The 21897-nt window shown below is 35.7% G+C and overlaps 1 protein-coding gene across 1 annotated transcript in view; it reads right to left on the reverse strand.

The window, feature by feature from the left end:
- cdh11.L (cadherin 11 L homeolog) overlaps window positions 1-21897 on the reverse strand; it is an 82473-nt gene that overhangs the window by 21419 nt on the left and 39157 nt on the right. The window contains exons 2-4 of the mRNA XM_018257893.2: window positions 5442-5825; window positions 1494-1788; window positions 49-168 (exon numbers count right to left, since the gene is read on the reverse strand). Coding sequence (XP_018113382.1) covers window positions 49-168; window positions 1494-1788; window positions 5442-5669 — 643 coding nt within the window. The 5' untranslated portion in view covers window positions 5670-5825. The remainder of the gene's footprint in view (window positions 1-48; window positions 169-1493; window positions 1789-5441; window positions 5826-21897) is intronic.

Raw genomic sequence — 21897 nt, forward strand, 5'->3', positions numbered from 1 at the left:
CAAAAAAAAAGTTCAGGTTCATTCCAAAGCAATAATGAAACTGTTTACCTGATTGTGCTTCGACTGAAAAATACGGCTGCCCTTCGAGAATACTATACACAAGCTTAGCGCTGTTTCCATATGTTGGATCATCTGCATCAGAGGCTGTTACTTGAATTACAGATGTACCTATAGAATAATGGAAAAAAAGGCACAGCGTTTTCATTAATTCAAGAAAATGTTCTCATTTATGTTGATTAGCTGCTATTCATTATGATACCTAAATGATTCTTAAGGATTTTCAGATATAAAATCTACATGAGAATTCAATCCTTCAGAGATAATGTGTCAGTACTTGATGATGATTACAGGTATTGTTCCTTATTAATAGCAGTTTTACATTACAGAGGAATGCAATATTCTAAAAACACAGCACTTAGAGTGTGATATTAATATGAAAAGAAATATATATTCTTCTATGCTTTGTGTCCTGTACAGTCATCTGCTGTTAATACGGTGCATAAATGGATATTACTCCATGTTAGGTCTTTGATTGTATCTAGAGGGATAGAGCAGATTATTTTTTTAAGATATTAAATCCAGAAAGAGAGAACTTTTCCACTAAACCCTCATATTACCAGTTGAAAACTAAATGCTTGTGATTAAATATTTGAATTAGTTTCAAACCTAGAGAAAGTCTAACAGGGCAATAATTTCAATCTAATGTTATAGGGGATTCAGGGGATATGGTCACATACTTTAAATTAGCCATTAAGTATGTTTCTGCTAAATTTCCCCTTGGCTTTAAGAATGCATTTTATTTGAAAGTGACCCTATTGGCCACTTCTAAATATAGTAAATTAAAATTTTGTTAATTATCCCATAAGGAATTATCATTTTAAATGGTACTAATGAGCAGGTTCCCTAAAGCACTGGCACAAAAAGTCCGAATTTGCCTTATCTTGTTATACACTTATTGTTTTAATGAAATATCTTCAATTATCAATTAAATAATTTGAACATATTCATCCTTAGTATCTAGTACTGGACATTACTCTGATAAACTGAGATGGGTTTTCATTACTTATGATTTTTTTTTTTATTGTTCTCTAGATATTCAGTTCGGCACTTAAATTTCAACTTTATTGTTTGGGTTAGTAATCAAGTAACTAATCACAGATAGGAATGTGTAATGGTGGAATATGGGCAAAAAGTTAATGTTTTCAATTTTAGGTTGGAGTAGGGAAGAAGAATAGAAAGGCAGACAATTCAAAACTCAACAAACAATATAAATAAATCAATGGCTGTAAGAACTGACCAAATGGAATCCCAGCATCTTTATGGTTACTGCTAAATATGACAGTGGTGATCAGTTCCTGTACATTAGTGTAAGCCCTGGATTATTTTACTTTTTTTTTACATTATTTTCATTAGCCTCTATAATAAAGCAGATCCTATGGTAATTGAGATAGATCCTGTAGCCATTGAGGTAAGTTCTTTGGAAATACACCTACCCACATTGGACATCTCAGGCACATTTGCATGGTAGTTTTCATGCAAGAATTCTGGGGGATTATCATTTATGTCTTGAACTTTAACGATAAACTCTGATGGCGGTTCCAGTGGTTTATTTGTTTCTCTTTCAACTGCCTGTGCCATTAAGGTATATTGAGCCCTTTCTTCTCGGTCCAGGGTCTTGGTTGCATGGATATTCCCTGATTTGTCATCAATAACAAAAATGGTCCCAGCACCCTCTCCTGAGAGTATGTATTTTATCTTCCCATCTCCAGAGTCAACATCTGAGTGAAGCTACATAGACACAAACAAGCAAATGTTAGCGAGTGCAGTTCATTTCATAGCTATTTCGTGGTGGCTATTTTAACATTTACATTGCATTTTCTGATATAAATGTAGAAGCTATGAAAACTATAAAACCAATGTATGAAAACAGATACTTTAAGCAAACACATACATATAAACATACAATATCCTTTTCTGTTGATAATCAAAAGCCATTGTTAAACTGTTATAATTGAAGGAAATCACATGCAGTGTTACATCGCTAATACTTTTCACTTATTCTTTGCAGGCCAGTTTAGACAAAATGTTAGACAAAATCTTGTTGTGGGTTGTTTTAAGAATAATAATTATCGCCAACACTTATTTATAATACCATGCAGAGTTAAGGGATGTTCAAACAGAAAGTATAATCTAATTAAGTGTTTTTATTTTAACCCTACTTCCACCTTCTACCTAGAGCAGATACAGATGAAAGAATATTTAATGATGCATCTGTTAATAGTGTGCAAAGTAAAGCTCTGGAATGTTCTTCTCTTTAGTGCAAAAAAGACTATTCTGTGTTACCTTAGTCCAAGCAAAATGCACCATTTAGACCTACTCCATCACTGCCAATTTGCTTGCAATATTTAGGTTGTGCAAAGCAAAATAGTTAGAGGGACAAAATATGCAGCAATTCCCTGACAATTGATTCAGAAGATTTGGTGAGGTTTTCAAGTTCCAAGGCTTATTTATTTATAACTTGTATATTATATATTAATGGGTGAAACTGACGCCGGCGTCTGTTTTTTAATGCCAGCATCTGTTTTTTGGTGAAAATGCGCTCGCGTCCAAAGAAACGGACATCGGTGTCCATTTTTTTTGACACCGGCAAATTTTCGCCAGCGAATTTTCGTGCCCGTTTTGCGAATTTATTCACTGCCGGCGAATAAGTCTAAATGAAATTGGCTGTTAACGTATCTGGCACACAAAGCTACACCTTTTTTATTCTAGCTAAAATGAAGAGGGTGCTTGATACAATAAAGAAAGAAAGCAAATAACTCACATGCAGAACGCTGACCAAAACATACCGAGGGACGCCTTTTACAATGTCAGTGCGGCTTTATTTCTGCATATAATGCGATACATACAGTGGGTGTGTAGACAAGTCCTACGCGTTTCGTGCCCCTATACCAGGCACTTCCTCAGGGTACGGAGGGTATGTTTGGGCCAGTGCTCTGCACGTGAGTTATTTGCTTTCTTTGTCAGAATCTTTGGGCGAATTGTCGAAGTCTCGCGAGAGCTAGCGACCAACAACGAGGGGCCGTGGTGAGCTCCGCCATCGGCGCCCCGTATTACCAAGAAACGCTGCTGAATACAATAAATAAATCTGTTTCAACACTACAAAGGAATTTTATAGCATAATTTCTTAAAGAGCTACCTTAGGTCACTGATGTTAAAATGGTAGAATGTTTGCTTGTCAAACTTTGTTTCCCTGATGTTAAAAATATGCTTAGTTTAAAGAAATATATAGCAAAAAAGTAAAAGATCATTTTGGCTAAGAATATGCCATGGACACCCTGCTGTGAATAATAAGCAAAGCAATAGCAAATTCAGATATAGAACAGTATGAGACAGCTGAGCCCTCTATAAACTATTCAGCCTATTTGTTCAGTCTCGGTGGGAGTACACACACAGCAATATATAAGAAAATATATATTATTCTAATAAGTTTTCAGAGCACTCAAATTAAAATGTGCTAAACTATGTCACAGCATTTGGTCTGTTTGGGATTTGGCAGTGGGGTTTTGTGTTTACAATAATTGTTTCTGAGTACGGCATTTCAATCCCAATGTCATATTTTAAGCAGTTAATAAGTTAGATATTAATTTATACAAAGCAGCGATGGCAGAACTGAAGCAACTGAAGCAGAATTAATATAAAATACCATACTCTAGGAAAAACTATTGGAAAGCACAGTTAGGTCACAGATACAGTATATAATTTTTTTTTTTTTGCATTAAAGAAATTACAATTCAGAGAATTAATGTATTTAGAATTTACCAGTAGTATCAGTTCATAGTATGAAGCCAAAGTGAGATGTATATATTGCTAGGCAATATGTTCAGATTAGAAAATATTCCATCTTCAGTGTTTTTACTGTTATTCTCAGGGCTATTGTTTTATATTTTACAGAAATGTGCATGTTTAGTTCTGCTTGCGTACTTTTGCAACATTAGGACATGGGTGAGTGCTTAAGTATAAATAGAAATGTATTCAACCCCACCTTCCTCAATGACAGGGGTATAAAGGAAAAAAAGGAACAGAAACACTTCCTGCATGAGCTTTTCCAGGATTATTTTGCAACCCCCATCCTACTTTTCAATATATATGACAGGCTTGACTTCAGAATAAATGGCCCTTATAGAGAGATAAATAGGAAAAGCCTGGATTTTTTTTCCAAACTTTAATGGAGCCTCAGCAAGATTGCCTATATTGTCTCCATATGAAATTATTCAAGGAGTATATATTGGGATTAATGTACCACTCTATTGTAAAATTATAAGGAGGAGTTCCATAATTGTACAAAAGGTCATGGAACTCCAATATGTAACATAATAGCTAATGACATAATCAGGCATTGTTTACAACAATATAATTATACAGGATATTCATAGTTCCTGTGCATTATAAAGAAATACTGTATATACATATAAATATATATGTATTGTACAGTCCTTACACTGGATTCCTTGAATGGCATTCTATCTATGAACTTTCATTTTTGGCTATTATAAAAGTGGATGAAAGTGTTTTTCTTTTTTAACCCAGCCATTTTATTTTATCTAAGCAAATGTATAGCTCAAAGAAATGTATATCTCACAGAATCACAAATATCAGTTTAATCAGTTTTCATGTTCTACTGTAATGGTTTTCAAAATATAATTTTTTAAAATGAGCTAAGTGGTAACTCTTACTTTATACTAAGAAGTTCAGTAATGGAACTCCCCCTGCTGCTCTGGGGAAAAAAAGTTAATGTAATCCAGCTGCAAACCCGCTGTGTACATGCAGACCTATGTATGTGTAAAAATATGCTTGTGTAGCACTAAGAACAGAAGTCCATGCAAATGTAAAAGGCACAATAATAACAACACATACAAACTTTGTCATTATTTTAATGATTTTTTTAATAAATACTTTTAGAAGAATATTTAAGTATAGGTATGTGTATATTATATATTTTTATATATGTGATTATATTGATAGGTAAGATGTCTCTGTAGTATAACAAAACAGAGCGACTAGACACCATGCACTCTTCAAAGTTGTGCAGATGTGATATTGAGTGGGTGTGATCTTGTCTCTAAGGCCAATCAAGTTAAGTTTTACAATAACTGCCTAGTAGTGATGGGTGAATCTGAACTGTTTCACTTTACTGAAAATTCGCAAAACTGCGAAAATTCGCAAAAATGCATTGGTCTATTGGCGACCATTTTTTGACGTGCAACAATTTTTTTTACCCATTGGACTCTGAGTGTATTTCGCTCATCACTACTGCCTAGTATATCTATCATGAATAGAAAGTACTGAGTTATATATATATATATATAAACACACACATTAAAAATTTCTTCTTGGCCAAATATAATAATTTCAAAAAACGATTTAAAAGTTATTTTTCTTACCCGTCCAACAAGTACAGGATCTGGTCCGGTGTATTCTTCTATTACAAAAAATTGATTCCAAACCCATCCTCTCTTTGACCTATGTAAAACTTGCCCTTCTTTGCCTTTTTCATGGTGCCCATGGAATGATTGCCTTAGTTTATTGTTTCTTCTTAAAGATGTTGCATGACTACAATATGCAATTCCCAGACATAAAAGTAAACTATGTAAGCAAAAGTCTTTCTTCATTTTTGGTAGTGGTGTGAATGCAAAAGTGCTTGATAAATCCCAGCGAATGTAAGTGAAATGTTAAAAATTGTTCACTACTAGTACATCCCACAGCTTATTGCCTTCTTATAGAGAATCTCCATTGCTTGCACTTCTGCTTAATATCCAAAGGAAACTCTGAAAAGAAGAAAAATACAATATTTAAGCACAATTGCAAACGAGTAGAGATTTTATTTTGTTTATTGTAATTACTTAAAAGGTCACTATCCTTTTATTTTTCCCTTTACTTTTGTCTAAAGGAAATATTAAAGGCCATAAAAAATACCATAAAACTGTCCCTGTGTGCAACTGATAGATGCCCGAAAAACTTAATGACAGTTATAAAAGAATTAACCAGTGAGAATGCTAATTACCAAAACTAATACCAATATTATATCAGAACCAGTTATAGGACCTGTTATTCAGAAGGACCTGGGGTTTTCTGGATAAAGGATCTTTCCGTAATTTGGATCACCATACTAAAAAATAATTTAAGCATAACTTAAACCCAATAGGAATGTTTTGCCTCAAAAAAGGATTCATTATAGTGAGGGTAGTAGTACTGTTTAGTATTACAGAGAAAAAGAAATGAAAATTGAAGTCTATGGGAGATGGCCTTCCCGTAATCCAGAGCTTTCTAAATAATTGGTTTCTGAATAAGGAATCCCATATTTGTATCTTGGAAATGTGAGAGTATTATGGCTTTGGAAATCAACATTTTTAGTGACACAGTAGATTGTCTAAATTGCCATGAAAACAATGCAACGATGAACAGTGGAATTATTTGATTTAAACAGAAATATCATTTGAACCTGTCTTTCAAAATTAGATATTTATTTCTCTTCTGCTTTTTTACTGACATGTAGGAATGTGAATATGTCAACAGTATGACCTGTTTCAACATATGGACAAAAACAACACTTTGAAAAAAGAACACATTTAACATTCAAATGATATTGAAACACAGAGACATCCTATATTATATTACAGTATACATATAAAAAGTTTAATTCTGATCACAGCTTGAAGAAAGCCTGGTATAGAAGATGCTCGGCAGAGAGCGGAAGGCCAGGGAAAACAGAAAGGGCAAAGATATCATTTCAATTCTTATATTTGTAAGAACTCCGCTGGTGCCATTGTGATCTCTACTTTGAATTTCACTGTGTGCTCTTTATGTGTAGTAGCAAGTCACTAAACTCTTGTTGCCCCTCAACATCGAAGGTGCACCAAGACCGATGGCTTTTTATGATTATGATTTCCCTGGTAATAAACCATCGAATCCAACATTACTCCTGCAAATACATATACACATTAGCAAGTGCTTACAAGTTGTTAAGGCAGCTGTATATTAATAATGAGAGACTATGATCTGGCATTCACCTCTTGTACATATCTGAACATACTAATATGGTTTTTCTACATCACATAAATTAGCAGGTCTGAGCAGCTATAACAGCAGTTTAATAAATGAATACTTGAAGTTTAATAAGCTGCCTCAAGAGTAATGACTCACAGAACACTAATAGGGTCAGCTATATGCATAGATATATCTGCCTTTTATTTAGTGCAGTGCGTCTATGAATTGAACAAATGACATGCCGATGATATAGGCTTTATTATGAATAAATTACTGAACAACAATGCACAACGCAAACAGGTTTTAGTGTCTAATAAGGAAGAATAAACTCATGCGAAATGCATTCAATTCCATCCATCCATCTGTGCGTGGCTAGTGTATTGTATTAATTGTAGTAATATGAAAATAAAGGCCTTTACAAAGCTTATCGTAGAGTTTTACTATATCTTGACAAAGACTGTGAGAAGAGACAGTCACAGACAAGCTGAAAATTGGAGAGTGAAACCTGATTAAAATAAGCACTGCTTACACTGCAGTAGATACAGATGAGATCTGACTCCAAGGAAAGTATTGGTGAGATTATTCTGGTGTATTGATAGGGTAATATATATAACATTAGTGCAAAGGCTGAGTGGGGACATCCTAAAGAGGTCCTCAATGGCACTTCTAATACCCTGTTGTCTCCCTTGTTCTTGTCTACCATTGCAGACCCAGGGGGGTGTCCTAGAGAACATGTGCTAGAACAATGTGCACATTTAAACACTGCACTAGTCATACCAACATTTTAACACAGATTGTCCAAAATGTTCACCAAAATGCACATTTTGCCACAAATCTGTAGGTGAAAACATTTGTTGATCCAACTAATTTAGCATCTATTCTCTCTGGGTTGAAAGGTTTGTGGTGAACCTTTATGATCCTCTGTTATTGTTAACAGATGTGCTTCGTGGGACAGTTCAGATTTTGACATTCTCAGCCCGTAGTCCCAGATTGTTACTGAAATGCCTCGAGTTTGTCTTTGATCTCCTGCACTGAACAGCCAGAAAAATATACAATGTTTCTGAAATGTAATTAAATAAAAGGCTTGTGGCAGAGAGCCCCAAATAATAGTTAGCTACACTTGTAAAAATTTAAGATAAGCAAAGATACAATTGTAACTATTTAATTAAAATAACCAAAGATACAATTGTGGCTATTTAAGATATGCAAAGATACAATTGTCACTATTTATGATAAGCGAGTATCTTGGTGAAACTACGACTTGCAGCTTAAAGGCTATTTCAAATCCATTAGCAGAACTATAATAACACATAAAACCTGACCCCTTACAAATGTGTAAAAATTTTCAGTAACCTGCCAAATGTGTGAAATGGATGTGGTATTTAGGGGTTGTGGTCATAAAATGGTCGTGGTCAAAAATTTCGCAGTACAACGTGCGGCAGATCTTTTTGTCCCTCTTTCTATTTTTCAAATGTTGGGATGTATGTGCTTCCACTATATTTCTTTGCATTTTTTTTTAAATTTATGAACATATATGTACCTGTCTAAAGTTATGGTAATGAATATTAAATCATGGGGCCACTAAAACTAGGAAAGTTGCCAGAGGGTCACAAGGTACATCTATGTCTGTCTATGTACCTTCTGAAAATATATAAATGTGATTAATTTATTATTTTAGTAAAGCTATGTAGCCTGAAAGGGGTATCAGAATTTATTTTGTTTTCGGTTGTTGTTCTGTTTTCTCAAAGTAGTTGCTCTAAGCATCAAAGCAAATGTGACTTTTGAATCAATACTCTATTGATATGACTATATGTAAGTTAAACATTCCCTTTAATATTCCGGAACGAATTGTAAGTGGCTGAAATGTGAAAATTCTGTTTGGCTTAATTTCTGATTACTGATGGCCAAAACATATGGAAAAAGAAAGAACATGACTAAGATTAATACATCACCTTCCATGAACTAATGTGTGAATTTTCCATAGTGACAAAACAAATATGAAAACTACATCATTAGTTTATTGAAAATGCTATTAACTTCAGTATTGCCTGGCGAATATTGCCCCCCTTTAAACAAAACAAACTATTTGTTCTAACAATTGTTGTGAAGAAGAACACAAATGTGTTATGTGGCCAGACATATTGTGGCCATTGCATTCACAAATTGATTTGCAATTTAGAAGTATCATATCCCATATAATTATATATAATTTAAGTAATTAATAATAATAACCAGTTTGCACACCAATGGTTGAAATTACCATACAGACTGACCACTAGTTATGGGCGAATTTGTCCCGTTTCACTTCGCCACAAATTTCCTGTGAAATTCCCGAAACGGTAGATTTGACGCTGGCGGCAATTTGTCAATTTAGAAAATTTAAAGTCAATGGGTGTCCATTTGCGAATTATTGTGGCAAATTCACAAATTTATTTGCCGTCAGCAAAACACGGAATTTGCGCCTGGCGAATAAATTCACTCATCATACTGACCACATTTGTGTATAGGGAGTTAGCTTCACTTTTGTGAAGTCCACTAGAGATAGAATGGTTTGGTGGTGTTACCTAGAAGGCAATGGTCTACAATTAAAGGGGCATGCTCCAAAAAAAGGGAATCATAGATACAGAGTAGGTATAAGCAATACAGTTATAGTTTATAGCCTGTGCCAGAGAAAGAATGTATAAATATATGGCACATACAGTATATTTTTTATGATCAAGCAAGGATTATTGTTGAGGTTACACTTTCCTTTATGATGGGCATATTTTTTCAACAGATTTTTCTGCAAAAAAATGCCCATAGGCTCTAATATATAGTAAAAAAAAGTTGCATGGTTTGGAAAAAGTCACACAAAAAAAACGCCAGTTTACTTTAACATATTTGGCGAATTTTCAGCAAAGCAAAATGCGTTAATTTGGCCATCACTACTTATGCCATTAACAGAAATATCAAAGAGAATGTCTTGATAAAATGTCACAAAATAAAATATTGTAAGAGTAGCTGCAAAATATGTTGCCATTTTGTAAATATATACCAGTAATAATGATGTTGAATAGCTTATACTCAAAGCAATTGGGGGGGGGGGCAGAGTTATGAAACTTGAGGTTCAGCTAAGTAGAAATCAATTGCAGAAATGCACTCGGGTTTTCTGCAATCGATTGCTCTGGCTCAATGGGTTTTAAAAAACTTAAGAGGGTTTTTTTTGCCAGAAGCTGTTTTGTTCCCAAAAATATAAAGCTCACCACTAAAAACCTGGGAAGGTTTCTATTGTTGTCAAAAAAAAAGAAAAAACACTAATTTTAAAAAAAAAAACCCATTTGAGAGCAAGCCAGAGCAGTCAATTGCAGAAACAAACAAGTGAGTTCAGAAGATCTCTTTTTGTAATCAATTTCTACAACACTAAATCCTGAGGGTTCATAAATTTGTCCTTTAGTGTGACCAATTAATTTGAGTCCCACAATTTTAAGTTCTTCCATATTTACCCCTGTTACAGCATACCTACCAATATTTTGGAAATAGAAAGAGGGACAAAATATGTTTTGACCCATTTGTTTGTCCCATTTTGTGGCCATACCCCTATTTACCATGTTTATTTTACAAAATGTGGCAGGTTATGAAATTTGAACACATTTTGGTGGTGTTTATGTGTTATAACAGTTTTGCTAATAAAGGTGAATTGTCCTTTAAGCTGCCCCAGTTTCTACAAGAGACTTGCTTATCTTAAATTGTTACAATAGTTTCTTTGCTTATCTTAAATTGTTAAAAATGTATCTAAGTGCACCTGCCACATATTCTGGGCTCTCTGCTAAAAGCCAATTGAGTTTTAGGAACTTTGTATCTTTTATAGCTGTTCAGTGCAGGAGATCAAAAAGAAAGTAGGGACATTTCAGTAACAATCAAGGACTGAGGGTTGAGCTGCCAAAATTTGGACTGTCCTGCGAAAAACAGGACATCTTGGCCCTTTTCACACTTTGTATTCCAAGTCCCCTTTTATTTTTAGATTGTAAGTTCTAATGAGCATGGCCCTTCTTACTTCCTGTATTGATTAATAATTGTGTTTCATAGGTATTTGTATTGTATACACCCTTTTATTGTACATCGCTACTGAATATATTGGCACTTTATAAACATATGGTATGAATAATGATGATGATAATGGTGATGATGATGATGAAGAAGAAGAGAATGAATTCATAAGATTGTGGTTTGTAGAGTATGAGGCAAGATTTGGTTGTGTCCCAGTAAAGTCTATGGCATACACAGTTTATAAATCACAGTGCTGCTGCAGGTTGCATGTCCCAAGGACTTAGGCCACAATGAATCCCTGTCTATACAGCCTATTCTATGGACTGCATGTGATGCTGTGTTATACAGATAATAATTTAATGAAATAATAATAGATTGCAGCTATTCACCGGGGCTCTTGTACATCTTACTGTGCTTGTACTTCTACCCAGGGCAATAGCAATACAATAGAAGCACTATTTTATCTTTTCAGGGGACCTAAAAATGGTGTAAAATCCAGGGAAAGTTAAAAAATCAATTATATACAGGTGGTACCACAGAATACTTGTAGGAAAAACTTAAAATCAGGGTATGTAAAATTGAGGTATATTTCAAGTGTGAGACTTAACATTATTTACTCATTTATACTGCTAATGATTAAGGGACTGTGAAATAATGAGAACTTGAAATCCGTGTTTGTGTTTACAGAAAACAATGTAAGCATAAAATATATGGGAGTTATGACTACTCATTCATGCATTCCTTTAAATGCTTTTTATTCTTCCACAACTCTTGAGGTTTTCAAGCTGTGAGCCTACAGCCCACGAGAGCTTATACCATGTTCTTATTTTGGTCAATTTCTTTTTTTGCCCCCATGCCTTTCATTTCCCTGGATCTCCAAGGCGTCATAAATTTTATTTAACCTGTTTCTGTTTAAGGCATTTGTAGTAAACATGATAAAACTTCCCTGTCAGATTTGATTGAAGCAATAAATAAAGTAATAAGATGTGCCGAGAGGATAACAGAAAAGAAATGGTTCTGCAACCTCTGTATAGGAGAATTCTGTTTCTCTCAAGTTGGCAAAGTATGTCCAAAAAAATTGATACTGAAGCTTTTAGTATACGCTTAGAAAAAAAAAAAAAAAAAAAAAAAAAATATATATATATATATATATATATATATATATATATATATATATATATATATATATATATATATATATATATATATATACACATATATATATATACATACATACATACGCCGAAGGGCGATTGTCTATAATAATTTGTGACCAGTAAGTAAGGATAATATTGCAGTACTGTAACATTTTTTGGGGGTAAAACCTTGCCTGGTTGACAATTCATTTTCTTTTATTTTCATTGTAGCTGTCAATATTTAAACCTTATTTATCCTTATGCATTATGGGAAACCTGCATCTAAAGACACAGATGTTAGTGACATGTCATAAACAAATCCCTAAGCAGCCATTCTCACTTTAAATAAGTCGTGTTTTCTGCCCAGCCTAATACTAAGTGACAGCCTTACCCTCTCTTTTCTCTGTTGTTAGTCGGGTTTAAAAGTACATCGTAACAACGGGTATTATTTCAGAATAACCAATGTTAAATGGACAGTCTAATGCACCAAGGAGCCGCTGAATCCTGCATTGTGCTTGCACGATAAAAAGATTATTGGGTTTGAAAAGCAAAGAAACGAAATCTCACAGCTTCTTAGGCATCTGACTGAAAGAGCCATTGTAACGTCACCACAAATCCTGCGCTCCCCAGACACTTGACAACTAAAGCGGCGGACAATAGAATTTTTGTGTTGAACAAAACGTTCCTTGTCCATCAAACGGCTTATCAGCTTCATTTACAAATGTCTTTTATTGTCCAAAAATAATCCCCAATTAAAAAGGCGGACAAGACCCTGACTTGGAAATACAAGAGGCATGTCGGACCTGGGATGAGACATGCATATGCTAAACCTCTATATAGGATAAAACGTCCGATACTTTCACAATGTTTCTTCATTTGTTTGAGAACAATTTGTATCAAATAGATGGCGACAAATTTATCAAAATGTGAGTTTAGAGCTTAATGCATAAAAACTCACCCAAGTTCTATTCATTCCTATGGGATTTGTAGAAGGGTTTTTTATGAAATGGTTAGTTCTAACTATCACCCAGTGATAAATACGCTTCGAAATATTCCAAAGGAATTAATAGAACTTGGGTGAGTTTTTATGTATTAAGCTCTAAACTCACATTTGATAAATCTGCCCCTTCGACTATGTTTGTTATCTGGTGACATGCCAGTATGCACCTGCCTTTTAATACAAGACACAATTTAACATCAAGCAACAGCTTAAAAAGACAGGTTCTTGACCTTTTCTATTAGTGTAAAGGCACAGGCAGTGGTTGAATGTGTCTTTTTTTAAAAACTGTGTATCGTGACATATTTAGGCTGGATCACTGTATTACTGCGACTGTACAACAATATGTCCCATAAAAGTAAACATACCCTTGACCCCGAGGTGTCAGCAGATGTTTTTAGTGAGAGTTTAAGGGGCCTATTTACTAACATTTGGATTTCATTTTTTTTCTTTTTTATTTCTCTAAAACTCTAAAAATTCCAGCTTTACGAAGTGTAAAAACCATGAAAAGCTCTAATTAAAACTTTTTTTTAGCTATTTAGACGTTTAGAGGTTATCAGAATTTTTTTTTGCTAATAATTGTATATAAACCTTGAATTTTTAGAGGTTTTTGTATGTTTTAGTACAGCATTTCTTTTGTTCTTACATTTTCTAATCAGATTTCTTTAATAACTATAATAAATGGGCCTCTAATAGTTTACAACTGATAATATGCAAGAACCATGGTCTTCCAGAGACTAATGCGCCAGCTTGATTGGAGTATTCTGTCCATTGTGTTCCTAGGTTAAACACATTCCAAGTAGCTCTCCATAGTCCCACTATGAGAATTGGCTGAAAGCCCTACAAACAGGGCTTGAGAAGAATGAGAAGTGATGAAAAGTAGCGTGGAACCTAGTTCATGTTAAACGGGGACAACTTTGAGTTTCTATATACTGGTTAAGGTACCAATTGTCAATAAGGAGCAGTGCACTGCAATTACCCTGCATTAATCACTGCTAATTGTAGAAGTGATTAAAGCAGCTTATGCCACAAGCATTAAGACACACACAGCAGAGGTCCCCAAATTGCTTCAGAAAAAGGAGTAGCATCAGACTTGGATTTTGTGGGCCCACTGGGGCTCCAACACCCATTTCCCGATCTCCACCCCCCATGCTCGTACGCACCATGTAACAACATTGGGTCATGTCCCACACCACATATTGTTATACTCAGGTGGCCGGTCGGGGGTGTGGACCTGGGCCGACAGGGCCCATGGGTTTGGGGCCCACTGGGTTTTTTCCTTGTCCAATCTGACCCCGATTAGAAGAACTTACCAATTAGTGTTAAGATGATATTTGTAGGTTCATCTTGTTAAGCATAAAATGACAACAAGCTTTTTTTTTTCAGTTATTTTAAATATTTCTCAAATAAGCTATATTAATATTGTTATGGGTATGGAACCTGTTAATAGAATGCTCAGGACCTGGTGTTTTCTTAAAGAGGGATCTTTCTGTAATTTGGATCTCCATTCCTTACGTCTGCTAAAAAAAACCAAAAAACCTTAAATCATTAATTAAACCCAACAAGATTGTTTTGCCTTCTATAAGGATGCATTATATCTTAGGATCAAGTACAAGGTACAGGTATGGGACCTGTTATCCAGGATGCTTGGGACCTGGGGTTTTCCGGATAATGGATCTTTTCGTAATTTGGATCTTCATACCTTTAGTCGACTAGGAAATCATGTAAACATTACATTAACCCAATAGGTTGGCTTTGCTTCCAGTACGGATCAATTATATCTTAGTTTGGGTCAAATACAAACTACTGTTTTATTATTACAGAGAAAAAGGAAATCATTTTTTAAAAATTTGGATTATTTAATTGTAATGGGTCTAGGGGAGATGGCCTTCCTGTAATTCGGATCTTTCAGGATATCAGATTTCCAAATAACGGATACCATACCTGCGTTATGCGTTTTATTCGTCCGTGCCTTACATTCTGTAAACACGATGATTAGAAACCAACCTGAACTTTTTGAGAGGCTATTAGTGTGCAGAGCAAGGAAGTTTAACCAGAATAGATGTATACATGACAGAAAAACCACACTTAGAGAAAAAAAATTAGATCTTGTTTTTCTTCTTACATTTGGGAATGGGTAATTTAAAAGCCATTGTATGGCATTCAAAGGATTGGCACCATTACGAAATGAAGAGCAATTTCATTGAATTCCCCTATCAGACAAGTGCCTGTCTTCAGCAAGCTCCTGATAAAAGCAAGACACACTGTGTAATAGAGCTATTGTTTGCAATCTTCTACTCAAGGAGTACAAGTGGGCCTAGACCTGACAGAGGATCTTAGACAGAGAAACAGACGGTCTGTGCCGTCAGCTCAATGACTCAAATTTAAGAAGCCAGGGATTCATTACCTGTCATTTCCTTACTTATCACCAGGGAAGACAAATGTCTGTTTTACAGTAATAATAATAATCTTTTATATCCATGAGCTGTTTTTCACCCTCATGCTACAGTTAACTTTTTTTTTTTTTTAGAACATAAAGCTTTAGACAGACATGTCATTTCTGAGAAAAAAAATGAATACTTTAAAGAGCCTGTACTGTGGTCATTAAGCACATTTCCATTTGTCTTCCCCAAAAACTACAAGCAACCCAGAGATCTATGAAATGCATCACCGATTTGCTCTTTTACTGATCTTAACACTTTAAGAATAACAGCAGCGCTATTCTTTAAAAAGGGTCACATAAAAAGGGAGAGTAACAGAAAGAGATCTTTAAAAAAAAAATGACCTTGTACTAATTCATTCATAGGATTGTTTTCATGAGGGCCTTTGAAGGCTTTTTTTTCCGGCTATGTTGCCCTTGAGGAACAAAAAAAGGCATTTTGTTTTTTGGCTTGAAACGCTGATTCAGACGAGTCAGTCAAGAAAATCCTCCGTTACAGTGTTTTGCAAGGTATTTTTTTTTTTCTCTTTTTTTTTTTTTTTTTTACAGAGTTTCCATCACAATGGTTTTGATGAATCTCCCTTTGTCCCTCTGACCATTCCTCAGCTTCTTAAACAGCAGCAATGATCACTGGCAACCCTCATTTCTTCAGAGCAGCGTGGGGGTGAGAAAAGGGGTCATTCCATCATAGTTGCGCTGATCCTAATACTGATATGAATGTCATTTAGCTTTGAAAGTCAGAGACAGATTAAAGGAAGAAAGATATTTTTTTTTTTTTGTTTGGAAAATGCACTGATACTGGTGAGGTTTCTAGTTTTAAAAAAAATCTTGGCTACGCTAAGCCTTTCAATACTAGTGCTGTATGTGTGAGCAGGGCCTCCATAATTATGCTTCAATCTCGTCTCATAAATCCTAGGTGAGAATGAGAAATGCAAGACTAGCTCCTGACTCATATCCGTTTGCAGCTGCCGACCCACTTCTCCCTGACCGCAGTGATAAAGTGCTGCAGAGTAATTGGAGAAAAGCTCTACAAATTAAAAACAGATATTACATTTCTGCTGATTTCTCTATTGTATAATGCAAGGTCCATGCATTAATCCAGAGGCTTTTCAGTGCTTATCACCCACATGAGAATGCTTTATAACGTAGGTGCTGCAAAAATCTCATATTTGACACAGATTGAAGACACACAGCTTCATAGCAACGATTGGTCATAATGCAGACAAAAACACTGTGCTCTGACACTCATCCCCAGAGATTATTGCCCACAGTTTATACACTGTTTTTAGTTTATTTTACAGCTTTTAAAGGGGACCTGTCACCCTAAGAAACAATTTTAAATCATTTTCTATCATGTTAGTTGAACAAAACTTTACTTATACTATATTTATTATTTAAATTTTGTTTTCTTCACTCTTGGAATTACACTATCACACCGAGCAGGCAGCAGCCATTTTGTGGACACTGTTATTTATATAAATTGGGTATCACCACCAGGGTTGGACTGGGGGGCCCGGGCCAACCTGTACAACTGTCCAGGGCCCCCTTCCAGCCCCCCTACTGTAACGCGCCGCTCATCGCGCATTCATGATGGCGGTGCTCGATGCACATGTGCAGGCGATGCTGAAAAAAACATATTTTTGGTCAAATCCCAATATCAGGAGAGGGGTCTGGGCCGGTGGGAGCCCACGAGGGTCGGGTTTTTTCACAATGTCCCACAGGGCCAGTGTGACCCTGATCACCCCAAAATCTTGTGTAAGCACTAGAATGGGGAACCTAATGCCCATACACAGTTATAGTGCCTGGGCAGTGAAGGGGCAATGTAAGAAGTGCAGTGACATATAGGAAGTGCCTATTGGAAAGTGAAAGTAATTGACTGCCCCACCTCAATGACTCAGGCATAGAGGCGGGCAGATATTTGATTGACAGCTCAGATATATAAACACCTTTATAACAGGTATGGATGTTTTAATAAAAAAACTAATTGGTGTTTCATGTTTAATTTGCAAAGCAGCTTTTTATGTGCAGGTGACAGGTCCACTTTAAAGGTCTCCCTGCACAGCACAACTCCATTACCATTAGTACACTTCAAGGCACATTTGTGTCGACAAAAGGTTAAATTAATCTTAGCACCTTCATGTATATTAGCACCCTTTATATTCTAATTTAATACTTTAAGTGTGAGCATTATTCTTTTAATGAAAGGCGTTGAATGCATTTCCCCCACGCACTTTACATCTCATTTTAGATCTGAAGCCCACTTGTTGCTTTCAGCTTCTAATGTCAGTATCTTCTTTCCTCTGTCTGACAGGAAATACTGGGAGCTGTAGTTCAGTAACAGCTGGTGACTTTCAGACAGGCTTTACCGAAGACAAAAGATATACTGGTATGGGATTATATTAATCTGTGTCTGATTGTTCTGTAGAGCTGCTTTACAGATGCCTTTACTTAATCGCTCTCATAGCTATATCCCAGATGCAGTGGGAAAAGGGTTTATCTATGAGATTTCTTCCAGTCACTTTTACTGATTTAAATATTAAATCCACCTCAAACCATGTTAGAGGGACAAGAATTGAGATGATTGTTTTACAGCGATAGCTGTGCTGCATTACATTTTTACTGGAACCAGATTACTTTTCTGGCACCTACACACTAAGGGGCAGATGTATCAAAATGTTAGTTTAGAGCATAATAAATAAAAACTCACCCACTTTCTATTCATTCCTATGGAATTTGTAGAATTGTATTTACCAATGGGTGGAAGTTATTAAGCTCTAAACTCACATTTTGGTAAAAAAAATCACTAAAATGCATGGCTATTTGAGATTCTCACTTGTGAATATGCCATTTGGCTTTTCCCTAGTGGCATTGACTTGTTAGCAAAATACATCAGTCCTTAACTTAGACAAGGACGAGACATATGTAAATAAATTGAAGAACAATTGGGTACCCTGTTTCAGGGAGGCTTCCTATGATGTATATAAATGTCATAGTCAAAGACTTAGAGGGTCATTTACTAACAATTGGATTTAGATTTTTTTTCCACGAAGTATAACCACAAAAAGATCAAATACAAAACTTCACCAGGTAAAAGTTGTTGAGGTCCTAAAGAAGTCAGTGGGAGCTGCGCTGATCTTTTGGGGCTGCTCTAAACCAATTCGGACTTTTAGAGGATTTTGTTTTTTTCTTTCCCAGGAATGGTCCGAATTTTTTTTTGAGGTACTGTATTTGGATTTGTTAGCACAGAGTTCAGCTAAATTTCGATTCCTACTGTTTTTATACAGATTTTATAATAAATCTCTTGACATTTGTAGTTTGTTTGGGAGTTTAGTCGTGGTTTCAAAAACCCACAAAAATGTTGATAAATTGGCCCTTTTAGCATCATATGCTGCCAATGTATATTCTCGCCCAAATCTGTTCAACTACCACCGCCCTGACCCATGTTAAGTAATTGTGTCAGCTTTTTGGGGCAGGAAACATTTCTCCTTCAGGTCTTTATCTTACCCCAAATTACTTCTGAGTGTGGTAGAAGCTGTGTCCACTGACTGATACAGGCAAGGTATGCTGGGTTGGCAAGGGGTTAGTTTTTGCCAGTACTAGATTGTAAGCTCTTGTGAGCAGGGTCCTCTGATCCTATTTTTTTTATTCTGTAACCCTTGTTTGTTAAATTCTTGTAAGACCTTTGTTATAAATTGGTGTAAGCTGCAGAACTTTGCTAACACTATATGAATAAAATAATGATTACAAAGTTGAAGTCTTCCTGTAAGCTTCCTGGAGCTTTAGTGTCACTTTAACTTTTTTCTTAGACATCAAGCACACTATTCTTTTTATTGGTGTGTGCATTCTTTATGTCACTCAATTGTATCTGTTCTTAGAATTCTTTCATTGTTATCAATCTACTAGGCTTTATATAAAGACTTTCCTAAGGCATCCAGATGCTATCAGTTTTTTATTAACACAAATAATAAATAAAACAAAAATTCAAAACAAATTGGTGACTAAATGCGCAGGTAAAGTGGATCCAGACCTGACTTCAACTATACATGCCCCTGGTTGGCAAATGCTGGTAAAAGGGCATCAAATGAGTTGCCACCAACTAGCCCTTTTTACTAATAATGGCAAACAGCGTAGTTTTCGAAGATCATTGTGGTGTCGTCTGAGGGGCCTAGGGTTTTTAAGGTTTTTTTTTTTTTTCTTTGATGTGAAACTTATTTTGTCCTATGTAAGCGAATGTTAATCTTTAATTAATACTATAATACTTGGCACTAAGCTTTATCATAGACAAGTTAGCAAATGCAATAATAAAAATGATTACTATGAATATTATTGGACCCGAAACACATGAGATTTGTACAGCAGTAATCTTCTAATCAAGTAACTCTAAGCACAGTAATGGGTGATGCGCTAAGTTTTGGGAAATGGAAACTGCTACTGTACTTTATTCAATGTTGATATTTGTCATATTTGTTATATTGCCAGAAGTGAGGACGGACTACTACATTTTGAATTTTTACCTGAGCCCTATGCCTCTCTTAATGATGGATTCATTATAATATATATGTATGTATGTATGTATATTTTTATTTGTAAAGCGCTCCTCGAGGGCAAAGCACTGTACAGCAAAACAATAAATTAGTAGTAACAAACAAGGGGTCACTGGAATAAAAAGTAACAATAAGTGCATTATTAGAAATACAATTCACATATTATATATATATATATATTAAGTGCTCAGTGTCAAGGAAATAAAAGGCTAGAGGACCCTACCACGTAGGGCTTACAATCTAAATGGGAGGGTAACATACAGACACAATTAAGTGGGGTATTAAGGTGCTGTGGGTTACAGTTTGTTACACTGTTATATAAGTGCCAGTTCAGGTGTTATCCAGGTGCTCCCAGAGGTAGTCTTTGAGTTTTGTTTTAAAAACACTGAAGGAGGATTCTCTCCTGAGAGATTCAGGAATAGCATTCCAAATGTAAGGAGTCGCAAGAGAGAAGGGTTTGATATGGGAGACAGCAGTAGTAGTGGGGGTACAACCAAGCGTTTGCTCTGAGAGGAGCGGAGTTTTTGGGCAGGGACATATAGAGAAACATGAGATGTAGTTAGGTGCAGAGGAATGAAGGGCTTTGAAGGTTATGAGGAGGAGTTTATAAGATATTCTTTGTTTTATAGAAAGCCATGATAAGGACTTCAGCAGTGGAGGGGCCTGTACCCTTTTTGGATGAGAGGAGGATAATTCTGGCAGCAGTGTTTAATACAGACTGTAGGGGGGGAGAGATGGGAGTTAGGGAGGCCAGTTAGTAGAAGGTTACAGTAATCTAGTCTGGATAGGATGAGAGCATGCATGAGCGTCTTGGATGTATCAGGTGAAAGGAAGGGACAGATTTTGGCAATATTGCACAAGAAAAAGTGATAGTTTTTGACAGTGGTGTTAATATGATCAGAGAAGGAGAGAGAGGAATCAAAGATTAGCCCCAGACAGTGAGCTGAGTTGATGGGATTAATGAGCATGCCATCAATAGAGATAGTAAATAGGGGAGTAGGACCAGGCTTAGGTGGAAAGATAATAAGTTCAGTTTTTGTTAGGTTGAGTTCGAGGTGGCGCTGGTTCATCCAATTTGAGATAGCCAGGAGGCAGTTAGAGATTTGATCCTCTGTTTCAGCTGTTAATGAAGGGTTGGATAAATATGTTTGGGTATCATCAGCATACAGATGATAATTAAAGCCAAATGAATGGATGAGATCTCCCAAAGACAGAGTGTACAGGGAGAACAACAGCGGGCCAAGTACAGAGCCTTGCGGCACCCCCACATTATGTGGAACTGGAGATGAGGTTTTGTTATCATAGGAAACAGTGAATGATCTTTGGCTTTAGCAACCTGAAGATCATTTGTAACTATGCACAAAGCAGTCTCAGTAGAGTGACCAGGCCGGAAACCAGATTGCAGAAGGTTCAACAGATCATGGGTGTGTGGAAAGTTAGTAATACCGGAGAACACAATATGCTCTATATTTGTGATAATAATATAATTGTAAGATGTTATCCATGACATGCCTTTCAGAATGCGGTATGCATAAAATGTTTACCACATATAAATGATTATTATAGTTGCTATAATACAGTAAATGAAAGTAAGCTATAGAAGTATAAAAGAGGACAGATCCAATGATAAGTAAAAAGTAAGGATAGAAACAAGATGAAGAGAGGCAGAGAAGACTGCCTCTATCATAAATAACAATATCCATAAAAAGA

This window comes from Xenopus laevis, chromosome 4L (assembly GCF_017654675.1).
Source record: "Xenopus laevis strain J_2021 chromosome 4L, Xenopus_laevis_v10.1, whole genome shotgun sequence".
NCBI lineage: Eukaryota > Metazoa > Chordata > Amphibia > Anura > Pipidae > Xenopus > Xenopus laevis.